The sequence below is a fragment of the Bombus vancouverensis genome, chromosome 8 (genome assembly GCF_051014615.1).
Source record: "Bombus vancouverensis nearcticus chromosome 8, iyBomVanc1_principal, whole genome shotgun sequence".
NCBI lineage: Eukaryota > Metazoa > Arthropoda > Insecta > Hymenoptera > Apidae > Bombus > Bombus vancouverensis.
In genome coordinates, this window is record NC_134918.1 from 2,616,575 (window position 1) to 2,636,400 (window position 19,826).

A 19,826-nucleotide genomic window follows, 5' to 3' on the forward strand; every position below is an offset into this window, starting at 1 on the left:
TACAGGATAAATCCGATGAACCACAAACATAAATTTATTTTCAGTCCAATATTATCACGTTCGTACCAAAAAACACTCTATCTAATGATTGAACTGTTAATAATCATCAATCTACGAGTTTAATACGAGAAAAAGAAATGAAACCTGTATGAAACATAATGTGAAGAACATTAACAGAACATCAAGAATAAAGTGTTAAAGTGTTCGACGTCATCGATATATGGATTTCGAGGAAGTAACTACGAAGCGTAGTTACATGCCATATTATACATGCCGACACGCGTTCTCTCGTTTCGAGTGTTAGCTGTGGGCCGTGAGTATAGGAGCATCAGAGTACGCGTACTTGCGCGTATCCACGAAGCGTACATTGCTCTGCTCCTACCATTGAAAGCAACGAGCATGTCAGTACTGATACAAAGTCCGAACGAAATGTTGTTCCGCGTTAAGTCTCGTTTCTAGTCACGGCCATGCACGCTTTTATGTTGCGTGCAAATGGTGTGCGCAGCAGTGCTTCTCGAGTAAAGGAATTTAATCGCTGATCTAAACATTAAATCGCGTTTTCAAATTACTGCAGCGGTGTGCATTCAGTGTGCGTTTTATCAAAGAAACCCCAGAGACGCAAATTTTTCTTGATAAGAGAATTATTCAAAACAGTGCGCGTGCTTTCAGATTCGAAAGTGCTTTACTATGTTGATCAAACTGCAGGCAAGTCTTTCTCGTCACATTGTCCTACGATAGTTTAATTATAGCTGCACGGCTTGTACGAACCTAGGCTTCCCAAAATAATGATTGGATCAGCGTAGCATCCCTCCTTGCCCTCTACTCTCGTTTCTCTTCCCTTGGGACTTGGGACACTTGTGTGCAGTGCCTTTGGAACTATACCTGTGAACAGCTGTCGTTCCGCTGGCTAGAAGTTTAACACAAAACTTCTATCCATGATCATTAACTTGCGCTTATTTTTCTCGCTGATACTAATAAAAAATTACGCGTAACATATTCTGCGTCAATCACCGCCTACATTGCGACATAAATATATATTTTCCGCCAAGATGCGCGATCCACGCTTTTGAACGTTCGATTTTCTTTACATCGAATAAATCGATCTGGCAATCCACCTCCTCCTCTACGCTATCGTTTTATTTTCTCCTAGGTATTTATCGTTCTTCAGGCACTTGTCATCTCATTCTTATTTTAATGAAACGCGCGCGAAATTTTTTTTTGCTCTATGCTGCGAAATTTCTGTGAAGTGTTGGTTCATGTGGTTACTTTTCCTCCTTTGACAAAACGTTCAAAACACACATCAAGCAGTAAAGAAAATTTTTATGACTTGTTTATTGTTTCATAATCATTGTTATTTCAACAAAATTGTTAAATAGATTCTTTTAACAACAATGAAATACAATGTAGAGGTACTATTTCATACAAAATGACAATGTATGTTGAAACAGAATTTATTTTTCAGATGGCTAATGTTCGATGCATTAAACAGTAAGAGGCATGGAACAATTCCATGATATGAGTGATGGAAATATAAATATAAGTGATGTCAGTAAGTGTTGAAAATTTTATTATATGTTTATATAATTTTCATATTAAATGTTTCAAACTATACCTAAGATTCTTGGTACAGTTGAAGTCATCCAAACTACCGATCCTGGATTTGTGGAATGTAGTGGAAAGGAGGATCAATTCCCAGTGGAAATGGACACTGGGAGGTTATTGCCATATGTTGAAATAATAGAACAGCCAGCAAGTAAAGCTTTACGTTTTCGCTATGAATGTGAAGGCAGATCGGCTGGTAGTATACCAGGAGTAAACAGTACACCAGAAAACAAAACATTTCCTAGTATAAGAGTAAGTAGTAAGAGCAAAATATAGAATATATTTGGAATTTGTATGATATGACAATAAATAATACTTATTACAGATAGTTGGATATAAAGGTCGAGCTGTAGTTGTAGTATCGTGTGTAACAAAAGATCAACCACACAGACCTCATCCTCATAATCTTGTTGGAAAGGAAGCATGTAAACGTGGTGTATGTACAGTAGAAGTCTCGTCAGAAAATATGACAGTCACATTTGCAAATCTTGGCATTCAATGTGTTAAGAAAAAGGATATCGAAGAGGCACTTAAAATAAGAGAGGAAATTCGTGTAGACCCCTTTCGAAGTAAGCTGGTAGATTTATGTAAATGTGTTTGACATAAAACAAATTATGTTTCATTTTCTAATAGCTGGCTTCGAACACAAAAGACAACCTACTAGTATTGATCTAAATGCAGTGAGATTGTGCTTTCAAGTTTTCTTAGAAGGAGGACAAAAAGGAAAATTCAATGTGCCATTACCACCAGTTGTATCTGACCCTATATTTGATAAAAGTATGTTTAAGTTACAATTATACGTTATATTCAGTTTCAAAGGAAAATTAATTGTTTAATTTTGTTTTAAATAATTAAATATTTCAGAAGCAATGTCAGATCTTGTGATATGCAAGCTCAGTCACTCTAATGCGTCGGTCGCTGGTGGTATGGAAATGATTTTATTATGCGAGAAGGTTGCAAAGGAAGACATACAAGTTAGATTTTTCGAGGAGAAGGAGGGACAAGTGATTTGGGAAGGATTTGGTGATTTTCAACCCGTTCACGTACATAAGCAGGTATGTACGATGTTTAATGTTTGTGTAGAATGTTGTATATATTATACATCTTCACTTAATTTAAATTTGATTTATATGTTAACAGACAGCAATTGCATTCAAAACACCCACATATCGCATGCAGCAAGTGGAGCAACCGGTGCAAATATGCATTCAACTCAAAAGACCATCGGATGGTGCGACGAGCGAACCATTACCTTTTCAGATGTTACCTCTCGGTGCAGGTAGGCCTGCTTTCTGGTCTTTACGGAAAGCATTTGCCAGGAAGAAAACAGATTATAGTACATTTAGTAAAATCTTAGCCACTGAATCGGCATTATTTTCAAACGTTACCCCTAAATTTCCGCGTAATGTCGATGAGTATAATAATAATGATGATTTCAATGTAAAAAAATCGAGTAACAAAATTTCTGCGTTACGCGCTTTAAATGATTTATATAACGTAAAAAATACATTAGATTCTTGTAATGGAAATATAGAAATGAATCAAAATATCTCACAAAATGTAAGTCATATTAAAAGCACTATTATAGATTATCAAAATAACGAAATCCCAATAAATGAAGAGAAACAAACTAGAGAAAATGAACAAATAAATAAAATGTACAAAATTGATAATAGATATATAGACAAAGAAATGAATGATGACAATTCGGGAACTTTAACTCGTACTAAATCCGATAGTACCGCTGAAAACACGTCTGTATTTAAGCAAAATGCAGATATATCCAAAAATAATTCCGATTGGTTCGACTATTCGGAAGTGGGAAAATGGGTGCAAAAGGGTCAAATGTGTCTCAAGGAGAAAGATAATGAAACAGATTTTAAAACAGAAACAACAGAGGATTGCAATAAGTCCTTCAATGAATTATTGACACAAGTAGCTGAATTAGATCAAATATATGCAGATACACATACAAAGTTAGTGCAAGCAGCCATTGAACAGAATACAACGGATCAATCTATGGATATTGACGTTTGCGATAATCAAACTTATACCAGCTTACAAATGGCTATGAAAAATCCTATTGAATTTATTGATTTACCAAACGAGAGGAAGTATGAGGACGTATGTATACCAAAAGCAGATGTTAATCAATCTTGTCCTTCTCCTCCAGTAACTACGAAGAGAGATGGAACGCAGGAAACGGAAGAGAGATTACCGCCTTTACCGCCGAAACGAATCCGCAAAATGCCTTCTATGCCTCTTTTACCTCGTCCTATATCCTCTCATATGACATCTGAGTCATTCGTTGAAGCACCAAACAAAACTTTACCTTCTCTACCTGCTACTTTAACTAAGAATTCAAAACAAGGACTATTTTCAAAATTGTTCGCAAAGAAAGCAAAGAAAGATAAAGACTCAATTTCGAATGTATCTAAAGAAAATAGTCAGCCTTTGAGTTCTACAGGAAATGTTTCATATTTGACAACAAACAATACTCCAACTAGCCCACAATTACAAATTTCAAGACCTAGTGCAATAAGTACTAATAGCGTTAAATCGCTTAAATTGGAAGGCGACGAAACACCACCATATGGAATTGAATTAACAGAAGCTGAACATTATGCATTGTATACTGCTATGGCACCACATGCAACTGTGTCAGAATTTGATGAAATGTCCTTCTATTATAGCCCAGTAGAAGGAGGAAAAATTTATTCTGAAAAAAAAGAAACGTAATTTGCTTGAATGTTTAATAGTGTTGTTTCTAGTCTACTACCATTTGAGAGTGACATTTTTCTCCAGTAATACATTTTTAGAAGCGAAAAGCATTGTAATTAAATGAAGCTGATTGCAGTTGCAAAACTTAAATTCTTGTAACTTGAATGTGCTTGTGTGCTTAAGAGAGAGATGCATTTTATATATTTCAAATTTATTAGGAAAAGAGGATATATGATAAATCTGTGTTGTGCTATCTTGATTAAAACGTTCTGAAACAAATTCAATACTGTTCTAGTCAGGGTACAAATTGTTACTTTGTTTCTATAACCCTTTATATGCATCCTAGAAAGTAGCTGAAGTATAAACTCAGCTGATACTCGTTGTTTATTGTCGAAGGGTTAGCGTTTTTTCTAGTCAAATTTTACAGTGTTGCTACTTATATTTTAAATCTTGCGCATTGCTTTTTACTATTTATGACAAGTTGTTAAGTTTTTTTTATAGCGTCCCAAGGTTATAAGTACCACTTTGTTTCTAGTTTTAGAATAAGTACTTAATTTATAATAATAATATGAAAATCATTTTATTTGTTTGTAACTCATAGTTATTTTGTACCAAAGATTTAATCAATTGTGCAGATGTAATGTTTTCAGTGGTAGGGAATTTTGAAGTGAAGCTCGTAAGCCCTTTTGCCTTCAGAAAAAATTGATATAATAATGTTTGTAAATCACGTGGTTAATGTACAATCATTTATAGATGATCCTGGTTCGTTAAGGCGAAAACGACAAAAATTTAATAACAGCCCAAATGCGCTAGTTTTGAGGCATGTACAGACAGAAGCTGAGAAGCGTGAGTATTTTTATCAAATTGTCTTCAATTCTACAGCTTTGATGGGAATGGGTTTGAATAATGTCATTGGCGTCGTCGAATCTTCAAAATTATTTAGAATACATTGTAATACATTTACGCGTTTTACTTCTTTGGAACTAATTTTCATATTTACATTTATCTCATACTGTATGCAAGAAACGAAGGCAAGCTATCTCAGTGATGCCAGCAATCAATACGTTGTGCATTTTCTGAATGGGGTTATTAGCCCGATTTGTTGTAATGATTGTTGCAATGAATATAGAAAATTTGTTGAAAGTTCCAAAAATTTGATCTAACTTGTACAATTGGAACATGTTTACTGTATTTTTACAAATCGCGAATTTACATTTGTCAGAATATCTATGTTTCAGCGCCCTTAAATCATGTCATACTAACTGTACGATTAATCCAATCTCTTTGCACATTGGAAACATTCAAATTTAAGAATCTTATATTTATGATGACATATTTTACTCGTCAAATTTTGTACAATAGTGCCTAAAATTACAAAAGATTGACTTAAAAGAAATGAAAAGTTTCCGCTGTGCAGAGTGATATATGTATTTTCATGGATTCGAATCCTCATCGTAAGAAATACTATACTCATATATATACATATATATATATATCTATATATATTTTCACGCACTGATGAAGAATCTTGTTTTATACTTTTTTAAGAACGTATTTTATATAAACGTTTGGAATTTGTACTTGAATGATTGGAGGGCAGTGACTTTGTACATTTAAAAAGAAAGTTGTATTTTTGTAATTATTAATGATGATTACGCGAATGGATACTATTTTTATATCCATTAATGCGATGACAAAAATACTTACATTGTTAGCGATAACGCAACATATTATGAAAACGGGCTGTACAACTTGAATAATATGCAAGTATTCTGCTCTCGTATAAAAATATTGTACTTAAATACTCAGCAATATAATGATAAGAATAGAAATTATGTGCAATATTTGTATGGCAATAGAGATTTTTATAAACTGCTTTGAGAAAGAAAAAGGCTATATCTATATAAAAAATGTATGATTTATATATACAGAATATATCAATCTATATATACACATATATACATCACTTAATAATGAAAATGACGTGTTTTTATTCTGCTCCCAATCAATTTCAGATTAAAAGAATGATATTTATATAAACAAATTTTTCAGGTACGATATGATAATATTAGTTTCGTTTGTTGATATTTGCTAATCAATATTGACTGTATTTTTTATTACAATACAAGACACTCAATTTTTATAGAGTGACGTTTGGAGTGAAAATATATAAAATTGCATGCATCTTCTTTATAACTGATCCTTTCCCTTCACTTAAAAATTTCGCTTTTTAAATGTAGCTTGATCATTTTTACTTTTACATTTTTATAATTATGTGCTTTTTAATCATAATGTGCATTTTTCTTCTGAATAAATTCGATCATATTATTTTAAAATATCGTGTTCCAAAATTAACATAATATAAATTGTACTGAATCTAACAAATTTATAAGACAAATGTTGTTCATTTGTAGTAAGTAACAAAATAACGAACTTGTATTGCTTTAATTGTTCTTCTATTAGTAGATATTTATTTGTTGTATCGCAATTGTAGATGCTGCAGCGTTAAATCAACCGATCCAATACAATTTTAACATTGTCAAATCAGAAAAAATATCTCCGTACGGAGGCTCAGTCGGAAGTGGAGGATCCTTTCCGTTATATTCTATGGGAACCACTTCTCCACAACCGCAATCTAGTATGCAAACGTTAAGGTAATTCAAAGTTTTTATGTAAGTATTGCTTAAAAAATAAGATAGTGTATAGAACAATGGATCTGAAAAAATTTCAATACGTTATACAGGCCACAAGTATCGCCAGGTCGTGCATCGCCGATGGAGTACAGTCCATACAACTCAGCACTTATCCAATCACAACCATCACCGCAATATCAATCAACAAGCAGTCATATCGTACAACAACCATCAACCGGAACGTATGCACAACAACAATTTCCATATGTACATGACATATTACAAATACACCCGCAAGAACAATTAGTGTTAAGCAGAGTTACATCAAACTATCACGAAGAATTTCAATCGTTGGACAATGCTGGTAGTATAAGTATTTGCACACATTATTACATCAATCCATTATTGTACCATTATTTTGAAATAATAATTTATATAGCAGGTGGAGTGGGAGGGGCAGATGTTACAAGTGTTTTAGACATGGACAGTCGACAGTACAGTTTTGATTTAAGTTTTAATCAACTTGATTCGGCAGAACTCGCCGCTTTTGATACCGCTCTTTCTGAAAATTTATCCAGTGGATTATCCATTTCAGATTCTACCAAGGTATTGTATATTACAAATTTGCTTATCATGTGATAGTATCAAATGAATGAGAAATTAATCTCTTATTAAATCCAGCCGGAAACGAACAAAGAGATAAACACAGGATCAAGCAACATCGAAGAAAGTAATAACATGACCGATAGTTTTACAAGAATTACTAATAACACTATTCAGGAACTGTGCACTTTAAATAATATGTATAAACCAACGCGGGAAGTTAACGACTGAAACAGCTGAATATTTTATTGATATTGATATTGATAACATTGTAAAAAACGTTATATAAACATTATTCTCTAAACAAAAATTTCTTTGCATGAATACATGTATCATGTAATTAATATTTAATTGGTTGTGATTATATCGCAGTACATTGCTGTACAATCTTGTAAAATACTTCTTCAATCGATAATCAGCTTTAAATACTGTTGATATTTTTATATAATTTTTAAAAATCGCTGTTTCCAATATCTTGAATGGAATATTTATCGATTAAGTGATATACAAAATGCTGTGACTGTGATCAAAGTATATTGAAATCTGTATGTTTTGATGTGCATGCAAAGTGTCTGAATATGAATTATTGTATAAAATAAAACTCATAGTTTTCATAGAAGAAAATACAGTGTATTATTGTAATAATAATATATTGTAAGACAATCTGCATGCAATATTCGTACAAATTATTTAGTTAAAATAAATATCCACAAACATTAATTTCTGTTATATCTCGTACGCTTATACAAATGTTTGATTTTTATTCTTTACACATTTATGTTTACTACAAATTTGTAAATATATATATTTTGTATTAGGAGTAATATCAGAACGTATTGCTCTGCTCCTAATGTATATCCAATTAAAAAATTTTCAATAATACATGTTCCGTCCAGGTACGTTGATTTATATTTAAACTCTTTTGCCTTAAATTTTAGTATTATATAACTACGGTTACATTCTGCCGTAGATTTTATACATATAATATTTATGGTGTCTTAATTTCCCGGTATCCGATGTATCATTACCTTAAAATCATTATTACAGGAATTATTTTATAAATAAACAATGTGTATGTATCAGATATAAATAACATTATACTTAAGTACATATGTTTACTATATATACAATTACATCTAAGAATACATTATAATTTTACATACAATTATACGTGTAAATAAACATAGATATTGGAGTTTAATAATTTTTATCCTGTGTATCACACACTACGTACATGTTTTATTGTAAATTACTTTTGACTATTTACACAGCATAGCCACATATAATTCTTAATTTGTATGTACATATATAGAAGGTATGTAAAAACAATCTTAGTCTAAATTAACTTTGAAAAAGTGAGCTGTCGATTAAATATTAAGTAATAAATAGGGAAAGACGCGTTCCTTCACAAACACGTGAAGAATAAAAAAACATCTGTTGTTTTCCAAAATGTATTTACTTAAAAATACAATGAAAGTTCTGATGGAATGGGCAGAAATATAGTCTGTGGTATCGGTTACTGTTTACGTCGAAAGTGATGATGCGATGGTATCCTGTACAAAAGTAGTTTGAACAAGACTTATGAACACACAAACCAAATTCTTAGCCTAGGATTTCATTTAATTGTGACATGTTTCATTACCAGATTCATTAGGATTCTTAAATTCTTTTTTTCTTTCGCTTAATCCTTACCTAACAAATGTAGGGATGTAACGGTATTTAGGCGTTCAGCCTGATTGATTTAAGACCCGTTAGCACCAGTAAATAATTTCCAGAGTCGCGTGCAGTACTAGAGGATAGAAAAGTTCTGTGATCTCCAGCTCAAAGTACAGAACGCAAGTCTATCCTCATATCTTTTGAACATGTTGCAAACGGGGCTTGGTATTGTATTAATAAAATTAAATGGACCTATGCTTATAGTGTATGTGTTGTATACTATGAACGCTAAAGTACTCATTTTTGCTCGGGCACCTGCACTTCAAGATAGTTCTTTGTCAACATAATCGTCAAAATACTATCTTGAAGTGAACACGTGTAAATACATCAGCAGATTGTGTATAAAACAGTACAGTAACAGAGTTCTGGAGATGACATGGCCTGTAAACAATACAATAAATTGTTATGTTTTACACATCGTATTTATGGTGTGTACTCGAATTTTATTTTTTTCAGTGTAACGTCGAATAAATTGAGTTTATCATATAAACATGTGTACACAGACCACTCCATCTCCTCAGTTTCTATGTAGCAGAATTCAGTCCACGAATAGCAGTTTTTTTTTTCATTTTTTAAATACTGCTATTACTGTTATTTGTTTTTGGAAGTTAAACCCATTACTACTTACGAGAACGAATCATTTTCTCTGATCTAACTGCGTTTTATTTAACTATCTCATTCGAAAATATTTGTACATTAAAACGTGGGACATCGTCTCGCATTCAAATTATCGTTACCTTTATTTATTATGCAGCTATGGTACAATGGTATCGTAACCGCAATGTCTCTTCACCCATTTCTTATCTACCAGTCTCCCGAAATAAGTGGTGACATGGACCATTTCATTTGCAAAGATCCACCGACTCTAGCACAAAGAGCATCTATATTTCAATTGTTGGTAACCAGTGAATAGTACTATAACTCATATATTAAAAATTATTTGACACCTTTAATAATTCTATGGGTATGTCATTAATAAGACATTGATCACCGTGTGCACAGGCGACCGCCATAATGAGAATACTGTCACCCGTTCTGCGACAGTCAACGAATCATTGCTCGAGTAGTCCATGACAATGAAGTCAAGATAAAACCACAGTACATAAAATACGAATAAATTACGATCAAATGAGTGCAGTCGAATAGGGAGAGTGTTGTAGTTAATATTGTACCCTCGGGATAACTTTTGCGTTACAACTTTGACGATTTTTGAAATGCGCTACGTGACTTCGTTTTAAAATTATTAAGTAAATATAGGAAACGTATGTATTAAACAAATTGAATATTTACTTTGAAAAAATAAAACATTATTCTGCAATGCTTTGTAAAATAAAAATTCTCTCCCTACTCTATATACTCCAAGTCTAATTCATAACAATCCTTCCTCCCCTCCACGTTATATTACGTTACATAATATTATCGTTAATAATAAAATGTTTCTTACTCCATAACTTTATACATATTATGTATAATTATTATGCAATGTTAAAGTCACACAGTACTCATCCACACTACCTAGCGCGAGCGTTATATTAACCTTAATTTTTCTCTCAGATCGAACAGGAGCACGAAACAGAGATTTCAAAGACTATCAAAATCTTTTTCATTTTTCTTAATATACAACGAATGTCGAGAGATGTCCTTCTGGCTTTATGCATTTATTTATTTATTTGCTATTTTTGTTTCTTTACGCATCACTTTATCTATTTTATTTATTTATCTCTTTTTAACCGCTCGCGCTCTTGCAAAGTCATTGCAAATACACATATAGGTTGAAAAGGAAAATCAATCACGCGCACAAGGTGAGAGACATTCGTCGAACTACAAACATAAATTTGATCTCAAATATAAAAAAATCACTCACAAATGTTCATTTTACACTATTTAAATACAATAGAGCTTTTTATATCTTAAATAAGTTTCCGTTATAAAATTGTCCCGCGAAGAAAGCCAGATGACGGCAAATACCAGTTAATAGGTGGTTTGAATAAAACGATAAATCTGTCTTGGGAACATACACGATATACCAAACGTACGGCTGTGCATGAAGCACTTAGGTATTAAATGGAATCGACATGTACAAGCTCCTCAATGACGAATATACGGTTTTAATTCAAACTACCTAATAGCATTTGTTGATGGCTACACGACCAGAATTGCGAAGAGCCAAGACAGTAGAATTGCGAAGAGCCAAGACAGTAGAACTGCGGCTGCTTCTAATGTGTGTCAGCCCACCACAACTCCGGTGAGGTGGCAATTTTTACTCGTAGGTCGGGAGGCAATAGGGTTTGGGCACGATGGGTATTCAACATTGCTACCAACCACTCAATATGAGAGTAAGTGTTTGCTGAGAAGACTGCCGAAGATCGACGACGGTGCCATGTGCCTACCTCCTTTCTTACTTACATACTCTTCTCTCCTTTTTCATTATGCGTCTTCCTCTTCGTCTTCTACTTCTCCTTCTAATTCACCTTCTGCGTCATCTTCCTCTTCGTCTATAAACAAAGGGATTCAAATATACTACATCTTTACCCAATCATGAATATCAATTTCCTTGACGCATACAGATTTATATGTCATTAATAATGTTTCGTGAAATAGTGGAAAATTTCTCAATTTACCTTCACCCTCTTCTAAATCTTCTTCTCCTTCCGGTATATCATCGTCTTCATCATCTTCTTCGCCATCTCCGTCGACTTCTTCTTCCTCTTCGACTTCCTCTTCTATCTCTTCTTCTTCTACCTCTCCATCACCATTTTCTTCTTTCTTCTGTTTCTTCGTTTCATCATTTTTTTCCTAAAACATAAAACAACGATTATATGTTTGAGCTTCCGACGAATATTTCTATTTCGAGGTTTTCAATTGAAACGACGTTAAAAATAATTCTCTCATTTCAACTACATTGCCATACGTTCAAAATTCATACATTCTAGAAAGAAGTAGAAGAATTACAGAGATAAAGAGAATCCTAACAGCGACCGAAAGATAAAGGAGAGGGGGAAACGGATGAAGGCTCCCTTCCCGCCAAGAACCATAAGGAAATGAAAAGTGGAGGGGATTTTCCGTTAAAATATGGCGAAACAGGAAGGTACAAAAAACAGCGAGTTCTTTGATGAGAAAGAAAACAGCAAAGACAAGAAACAATTAACAAAAAAAGAGTTTAAAAACCTTGGAAAATTTTTAAGTTAAAATCGATGTTAACTATCGCTAAATATGAAACTTGATAACCCAGTAGGCGTAATTAAAAAAAAGATAGCGATAAATATAGAAGTATATATTCAAAAAAATCTGTCCTAACTTAATTCGTTGATGTGACAATCCTTTGTTGCATAATTTGTACATTTGATTTTTAGTACATATTTGAAATGAAAGCCTACTCTAAAGCTCAATCTTATCAAAATTACATTTATGTACAGCTAAGAAACGTAAGTCATTATAAGAGGTTCATATCGAATTCTAAAACCGGACAAACAAAAATAAAACGATAATGTTTTGTGAAGTGTGTGCTTCACACGATCCTTGAAATGCCGGTACCTTAACTTGTGTTCATACAGCATTACTCGTGACCAGGGTGGATTGTCTGTCGTAATAGCATACACGCGCCGTGTCTATCGGCGGTACGAGGAAAGAGGGCATAGAAAACTCACAGAACTGCATCATCCAATCAAAGGGTCGAATCGACTAAGACTAGATGGTGGGAGAAACGTAGGGATTGGCAGACGACTACGATACATGTTTGTAGAAGGGGATGTGTTCGTGCTGCGTAAAGCACACGAAAAGGAAAAGAGGGGAGAGGAGAAATACGAAGCAGCGTGCCCGGATATCGTGCATGGAACTAAGAGTCGCTCTGATTTTCAAACAAAAAATATGTATATATATATAATTCATATATCATGTTTATATATTGTAAAAAAACTGAATATATGTTGAAGTATATAAATTCCACTGTTCTCCTCGTCATCGTACATCTAAAATTGTAGTATCATCGCGAATGGACAGTCTCAAGGTAATCGTCTCATATTATCAAATGCTTTTATCAAATGAAATGTAATATCTCATTTCACAAACTTGAATACTAAGCATAACGTATAAATATTAATGGTTATTAATTTTACTAACAAGAATAAACGATATTTTTACAATATTGCTTAAGATGATATGGTGAAATGTAAATAGCACGTATACAAAATTCTACACGTACGATCAAATGACGAAAAAAAATCCTGTAATTCATAAAAACCATTGTTGTTCGGGCAGTTAAGTGTTATGACAAACTTAAAGTGTTTTTTTTAACTAGAATCTGTTGGCAACTACTTGCTACTGCTATTACATTCATGACGCTACGATGTGGTTTACAATAAACAATAAGCGACAGTGACGTACAGACGCCAGTAGTCACGAAATGACTATTTTGTTTATTATCCCGCATACACGATTACCTATCAACTTATTACTAATCACGAGGTCTTACAGATAACCCAACGTTCATAACCTATCATATAGACTCATTTCATTTCTCTCGCCTGTCGGGTAAGCCATGCCATGAATAATCGTTATATAATTCTTCTATAACACGTATTAATTTGATCATATTGAGCTACCAGAAGCATTTTCGCTTGCCAAGACGAAATAAAATTAAATAGATGTGAAGTAAATAAATTAAGAATCATTAAATGAGAATACTAATGCAATCATGGGATACTAATTTAGTGAGATAAGAAGTAGGCACTTATCGCATTTTGTATAATAATAGTACTATTAAATTAAAGGTTAAATATAAGTATATCAAAAATATTACGCAGAAATTAATGAAATATAGAAAGAACAATATTGTTTTTCGCGAAAAATACATTAACGTTTTACTCATTCAATAAATATATCGATATCCGAACCTTATTCGAAATTCCCGCCTTTTTCTTCACTTCCATGTTCTTTACTATCTATATGCGCTTGCATCATAGAATCTGCGAGTCCCGAGTAATATTCATCGTAGTGATCACGTAATTACTTACATCAAGGCATCAATCATAAATGAAAATAAATTTCATTTATGAAACTATCTAACTAATGATTAGATAAAACTGAAATAAAATACAAAAAAGATTTAAATAAATACTGTTAACGGTTTTTATATTTTAATTAAAAGGATGTCATCAAGTACAATACTAATGGGAATATTTGAATTTATTCCGAACAAGTACGGTGTGATTTCCACGTGACATACTATTGCCGCTGCGCGAAGACACCGCCACGACTTTCTACAATAGCGGCCGAAAGTGTGGATAACCGGCATTTTCGACCATGAATTTCACCTTACAATTTTTATAATAGTACTCGTACAATGTAATATCAAGGAAAAAATAAGCAGTTCCTATCACGGCGCCGAGTGACGGTCCGATTTAAGATGAAAAATTACAACGATGTTTTCTCGAAGGTTCGTAACACTACGCGGTATGCTACGAAAGAACAGGGAGGCAGGAGAGACATGGGTATATAATACATGGCGTTGCTCTGCTGGCTGTGCGCGTGGGGTTTTCGATGGAAAGAGAGAACCGAACGCCGACAGAGTCGCGGGCAGAAGGGGAGAGAGGGAAGCAAAGCGAGAAAGGAAGCCTTCAGCGCGGTGTTTATGCACGCAGATCGGTAAACAATTTCAGAGCAACACGTCGACCTGAAACAGATATGTGTTAGTCTATCGATCGTCCGTCAGACACGATTAACCCTCTTACAACGAATTATCGATCAATTACGACATAGAGAGTGAGAGAATAAGCGCGCGCGCGAAAAAGAGAGAATGAGAGAAGAGGAAGGAAGAAGATGGAACGAGCAAGCGAGAGAGCACAATGAACGCGGGCTTGGTTTCGGGCGCCATAATGGAAACCGACAGCGGTAGTGGTGGCGGCAGCAACGGCGGTCGGAAAAATGCGCGGGATGCTCACTTTTCCTAGCTATAACACTGATATTCTAGATAAAAATGGCGTCCATCTTGTGGAAAGAATGCCAAGTAATATGAACCATAGTTTCAACGAAATTTACAAAACCTTGGATACTTATGGAAAGCTCTGAGAGTGCATAACACGAAAACATAATCGAAATGAGCACATGGCGCTAGTAGTTCAGATATCCCGCCCGAATTTCGCATTCACATTAACAAAATACAGGCGAAAGACAATATTGAATCTGATATTAGCTAGATCGGTAATTATAGACGACATTGTAACAACAGGGGTGATCAACCAAACCATCGTGCTCGTGGTAGCCACGCGAAATACGATGGCGTCCCTCAGATTACATCAAGAAAACATCGCAATTACGTAGTCATTTTTCCACTCCGAAGTATACACAGAAACGAATGTTTTTTAACATCGTAAAAATATGAAGTCTAATGAAAATGCCGGCCGGCATCCTATCTTCTCTTCCATGCCATCAGTCGGTTGAAACGGCCACTCGACTGCCCGCCCACCCGTCGTTTATCCACGAAAATATAACGATATCGCGAGTAAAATAGAAATTTATTATCCCACGTTATAAGACACAGATATTTACGTAAAATGTGTAAGGAGAAAAATCAGATCGGAAGAATGTTCACGAACTTTCATAGGCTTATATAAATACGACACCGAAATGGTAGACAATGCCGTGATCAAGCAGCGTGGCGCGGAAGCATGGTGTAAGCCGGCGTGTACGTGCTTTCGTGTGTACGTGTATGCTTACGTACAATCGTGAAAAAGGTCGAGAAAGCGGTACTTAAAAAATGAAGTGGGAAAAGCGCAACAACTCACCTCCGCTGGCCTCTTCATTCCTTTGATCTCACACTTCGCGTCTCCGGAAGCCTTGTCGTTCTCAGTCACCTTCTCAACAGCGACCTCGTTATTTTCCTTGCTACTCATGGTGAATCGTGCGTTGAGCAAGATGCCTGCGTGTCGGCGTTACAAGTGATGAAAAAGATAGAGAAATGTGTACACGTAACAAAACTCCGTGTCCTCGCGCGGCGTCGGTTTCCGGCGAAATGCCCGAGAGAGCAGCGTCGTCAGGCGAAAACCCAAGGGGCAGAGGAGGGGAAAAAGAGGGGAAAGGACGGTGAGACAGAGAACAACCAGTCAGGAGTGGAGAGTGTCGTGTACTGACGACTGTGGCGCGAATAGCGCAAAGCGGACTACTACCCGGTCTCAGCTCGCTTCTAGCATATCCAACCTGGCTTTGTTCAAAAATGAAGATGGCGCGGGTTTGAAACTCGATAAATGCCTGATTGGTTGAAATCATAATATCCTTTCGCGACGTGCCACTGCACCTAATTGGAAAGGTTATAACACTACATAATCTTTTATTATTTCTTATAAAAGTTTTCCACGTAATCCATCCACCTGACGTATAAATAAAATTAAATCCTGCGGAGGACGAGGGGTTCGAGAGTTCGTGGCCTGAGTTTACCGTCTGGTTCGAGGCTATGTCGCTCGATTCAAATAACCTTTGGTGTACGAAACATTTAGATCTTTTCCAACATTTCCTTTGTAAAGAAATCGAAATATATATAAAGAAAAACCAAAATTTTAGATGAAGCGAATAATTATTTCTGTATACTTTGAAAATTATTACTTTAAACTGTATATTGCAAGTAATATATTCTAAAGATCATGGCGGGAATTATCCTATAGATAAAAGAGCCAAGCTTTTTGAATGATGCAGACGCACATCTGTCACTGAAAATTCGACAATGAATTGTTATTTCATTTCTAAGATTTTTATTTGTGAAAGATATCTTACAAATATGTTAAATATGTACGAACTTTTTCATATTAAACTAGAACAAAAATGAATCCAATGATCATTACAAGTCAATTTAATTAATTATTTAGAGAATTACTATCCATTTGTGTAAGAAATTACATGATAAACAGAACATTATACATCAACATCATGTTTTTTTCTTTTATACGTTAAGCAATATTTTTTAATCTCGATAATCCCTGAATATGTAGAAGAAATTTTACTTTACTATAATAGATAATAAGTCGTGAAAAATAAATAAATTGATTATAAAGAATAACAGCGAAAGAAATATTATAACATAATTGCTGTTATTGATTGAGCGTCTTATATATTAAACCAATTTTGATGCCGGCTATTAATGGCGTATATCCAATATGCAATCGAAATTTTGTCTTGGAAAGAATTAAAACAGTTATATTTGTTTTTACTATGATTTTGCTTGGAAGAAATTTTGTAAAATAATATCACGTTAAACACTACATTAATACTTATATCCTTTAATTAAACAAGGACAATAAATTTTCGATTTTGTATAGTGTACAATATTTGCGCATGCGCAAGCATATGTATGTCATTTCCGGCAAAGATACATTTCCTTTTCTTTCTAAACATTCAAGATGGTACGTAAACTTTCAATTGGATATATTCATAATTTATCCATGAATTCAATCATAATCTTATTGTAATATTACTTTTAACGCTAAATTTTACGACGTATATTATATTTGTGAAAAATTAGTATAAATATTCTATGGTTTTTTTTAGACAGAAGTAACAACTGTAATAGTATTAACATAACCTCAAAAAGTGACATTTTATTATTGTTTTTAGAAATGAATAGAAAATTAGTCGATAGTAATAAAAATTAATAAAAAAAAAAAAATAATTTGAAGTTAAAAGAAATGAAGGGTTAATTTAAGTCCTATCATTTTAGTTGTATATCTGGAAATAAATGAATAGCATGGTGCCTATTTCAATGATTTTAGGTAAATGTACCGAAGCAAAGACGCACTTTCTGTAAGAAGTGCAAAGTGCATAAACCTCACAAAGTGACACAGTATAAAAAAAGTAAAGAACGTCATGCATCACAAGGTAGAAGACGTTATGATCGTAAACAACAAGGTTTTGGTGGACAGACGAAACCTATATTCAGGAAGAAGGTATATATTTTTAAAATATTGATTTGATCTTAATTCTAATAATACAGTTAAAATTTTATGCCAATTTCACGTTTTTTATGTAGGCAAAAACTACCAAAAAGATTGTCTTAAGAATGGAATGTACAGAGTGCAAATATAGGAAACAAATCCCTCTTAAAAGATGTAAACATTTTGAATTAGGAGGTGATAAGAAAAGAAAGGTAAGTATATTGTATGTAATTCTTCCAAAATATTTTATGATATATGTATATATTAACTGATTCAATAATGTGCTTTTTCCAGGGACAAATGATTCAATTCTAGGATTATGTATGAAGTTATGTATGTTAACTTTCTATGTGTATTTAATAAGAAATGAAATAAATCTTCTGGAATTTGTATAGTTGTTTATTTTATTAACTATGTTTTATAACGTAAAAATATTTCACGTGTTCAACAGATGAATATAGTTAAGTATTTAATCTCCTTTATTCTTACCATTATCTGTAGATTTCACTTTAGAAGCTGTTTGCTGGGAATCACTGTTAATGTAAGACAATAATGGTGTTAATGATTTCAATAAAGGTACAATATCAAAAATAATGCACAAAACAAGTTAAAATTAGAAAATGTTTCATTGCAGAAGGAATTATTATCCCATATTATTTCTATTCATTTTTTCATATTTCAAAATATACATTGGTTAATTTTTACTATTATATTTTATTATAAATTTGAATTTCAGTTATTAAAATTTTAAGACATTTTAAGTACAACTTACTCTAAAATAGATGAATCCAATCCTTCTTGTTCCATCTTTAATTTGACAGCTTCTTTTGGCACGCCAAAGTGTACCATCTTTAAGTATTTTTCATAGCGTGGGTCTTTGTTCACTGGTTGCTTTTCAGCCTGTGTATCTTCAGGCTCATCTGCTTTACCATTATCAGGTTCATCTATTTTAGGTGTACTTTCTTCCTCTTCTTTACTATCTTTATTTTTTATAACACTTTTTGTACTTTGATCTTGTTCCAAGACTGGAACAGATGATAACTGTAAAACATAAATAAATTATCAAAAATTATAAATAATAAATAATCTTCTTAAATAAATTCACTTGTATAAGTTACTCAAAATAATTAATAATCACATACCCAAGACTCTAAAATTTCTAGCGAAGCCTCTATCCTCTGTAACTTGTATTCAAATTCCAATAATCTTTCTTCGCATGATAGAGTAAATTTGTTAAGAAATGTTACAGTATGCACAATGAAATGATTAATGAAAGAAATTGTCCTTTTTTGATTAATTGGTGGAACCTGGCAATAAAAATATGACGTATAAAAAGGTGTAAAATTGTCTATTATTATAAATAAGCAGCAGAAAAGAAAAAATGCTGAAATCCAATGTCTGCACCTTTGTACAATCGATAGTTGGCTCGATTATTGGTATTTTGTAATCATTCATTGTACGTTTCAGATGTTATTTCTTGTGTTTGTTGTCTAACTGTCAAACGTCATGAACTTTTAACGCATTGCTCCCATGGATCATGTAGGACTCGCGAAAGGATATGTTCACTAAAAATCGAAATCTTTCAGATGTAGCAGAATACATCTCCTCTAGTGAAATACTCTGCGGATAACGT

At 33.5% G+C, this 19,826-nt stretch overlaps 4 protein-coding genes across 7 annotated transcripts; 2 read left to right on the top strand and 2 right to left on the bottom strand.

Moving 5' to 3' along the window:
• The first annotated feature begins 25 nt into the window (after nt 1-25).
• On the top strand, nt 26-8,745 carry Dl (dorsal). 3 transcript variants are annotated; one of them, XM_033348358.2, is made up of 12 exons: nt 58-705; nt 1,463-1,549; nt 1,631-1,854; nt 1,928-2,171; nt 2,236-2,379; nt 2,467-2,657; nt 2,743-2,881; nt 5,077-5,169; nt 6,818-6,977; nt 7,067-7,320; nt 7,396-7,562; nt 7,638-8,745. In XM_033348358.2, the coding sequence occupies exons 2-12, from the start codon at nt 1,498-1,500 to the stop codon at nt 7,788-7,790; spliced, it is 1,821 nt and encodes a 606-aa protein (XP_033204249.1). In that variant the 5' UTR covers nt 58-705; nt 1,463-1,497; the 3' UTR covers nt 7,791-8,745. The 3 variants fall into 3 exon arrangements, with proteins under 3 accessions (XP_033204244.1, XP_033204249.1, XP_033204245.1); XM_033348353.2 differs by lacking the exons at nt 5,077-5,169; nt 6,818-6,977; nt 7,067-7,320; nt 7,396-7,562; nt 7,638-8,745 and having other exon boundaries at nt 26-705; nt 2,743-5,040; XM_033348354.2 differs by lacking the exons at nt 58-705; nt 5,077-5,169; nt 6,818-6,977; ... (1 more) ...; nt 7,396-7,562; nt 7,638-8,745 and adding an exon at nt 758-1,150 and having other exon boundaries at nt 2,743-5,040.
• Nucleotides 8,746-8,996: 251 nt separating this feature from the next.
• LOC117164928 (uncharacterized) lies at nt 8,997-16,450 on the bottom strand. Its single transcript, XM_033348391.2, has 3 exons — nt 16,058-16,450; nt 11,897-12,071; nt 8,997-11,770 (listed from the first exon to the last, which is right to left on the bottom strand). Exons 1-3 carry the CDS (start codon nt 16,163-16,165, stop codon nt 11,703-11,705), a joined length of 351 nt encoding a protein of 116 aa, XP_033204282.1. The 5' UTR covers nt 16,166-16,450; the 3' UTR covers nt 8,997-11,702.
• RpL36A (ribosomal protein L36A) lies at nt 13,252-18,583 on the top strand. Of its 2 annotated transcripts, none has more exons than XM_076620818.1 (4): nt 13,252-13,281; nt 18,032-18,205; nt 18,289-18,405; nt 18,488-18,583. In XM_076620818.1, exons 1-4 carry the CDS (start codon nt 13,267-13,269, stop codon nt 18,506-18,508), a joined length of 327 nt encoding a protein of 108 aa, XP_076476933.1. In that variant the 5' UTR covers nt 13,252-13,266; the 3' UTR covers nt 18,509-18,583. The 2 variants fall into 2 exon arrangements, with proteins under 2 accessions (XP_076476933.1, XP_033204283.1); XM_033348392.2 differs by lacking the exon at nt 13,252-13,281 and adding an exon at nt 17,576-17,665.
• Nucleotides 18,572-19,814, bottom strand: CCDC53 (Coiled-coil domain containing 53). The gene is made up of 4 exons (XM_033348384.2): nt 19,598-19,814; nt 19,336-19,500; nt 18,966-19,234; nt 18,572-18,726 (listed from the first exon to the last, which is right to left on the bottom strand). The coding sequence occupies exons 1-4, from the start codon at nt 19,646-19,648 to the stop codon at nt 18,663-18,665; spliced, it is 549 nt and encodes a 182-aa protein (XP_033204275.1). The 5' UTR covers nt 19,649-19,814; the 3' UTR covers nt 18,572-18,662.
• Between the last annotated feature and the right edge of the window lie 12 nt (nt 19,815-19,826).

Excerpts from the sequence above, each read along its gene's own strand:
- Dl (XM_033348353.2), top strand. The coding sequence starts at position 1,498 with ATGGAACAATTCCATGATATGAGTGATGGAAATATAAATATAAGTGAT. Across the intron at positions 1,550-1,630 it reads TATAAATATAAGTGATGTCA|TTGAAGTCATCCAAACTACC; the intron begins GTAAGTGTTGAA and ends TTCTTGGTACAG. Across the intron at positions 2,172-2,235 it reads TCGTGTAGACCCCTTTCGAA|CTGGCTTCGAACACAAAAGA; the intron begins GTAAGCTGGTAG and ends ATTTTCTAATAG.
- RpL36A (XM_076620818.1), top strand. Across the intron at positions 18,206-18,288 it reads AACCTATATTCAGGAAGAAG|GCAAAAACTACCAAAAAGAT; the intron begins GTATATATTTTT and ends TTTTTTATGTAG. Across the intron at positions 18,406-18,487 it reads GAGGTGATAAGAAAAGAAAG|GGACAAATGATTCAATTCTA; the intron begins GTAAGTATATTG and ends TGCTTTTTCCAG.
- LOC117164928 (XM_033348391.2), bottom strand. The coding sequence starts at position 16,165 with ATGAGTAGCAAGGAAAATAACGAGGTCGCTGTTGAGAAGGTGACTGAG. Across the intron at positions 12,072-16,057 it reads GAATGAAGAGGCCAGCGGAG|GAAAAAAATGATGAAACGAA; the intron begins GTGAGTTGTTGC and ends TTTATGTTTTAG. Across the intron at positions 11,771-11,896 it reads AGATTTAGAAGAGGGTGAAG|ACGAAGAGGAAGATGACGCA; the intron begins GTAAATTGAGAA and ends CTTTGTTTATAG.
- CCDC53 (XM_033348384.2), bottom strand. The coding sequence starts at position 19,648 with ATGAATGATTACAAAATACCAATAATCGAGCCAACTATCGATTGTACA. Across the intron at positions 19,501-19,597 it reads CAACTATCGATTGTACAAAG|GTTCCACCAATTAATCAAAA; the intron begins GTGCAGACATTG and ends TTTTATTGCCAG. Across the intron at positions 19,235-19,335 it reads TAGAAATTTTAGAGTCTTGG|TTATCATCTGTTCCAGTCTT; the intron begins GTATGTGATTAT and ends TATGTTTTACAG.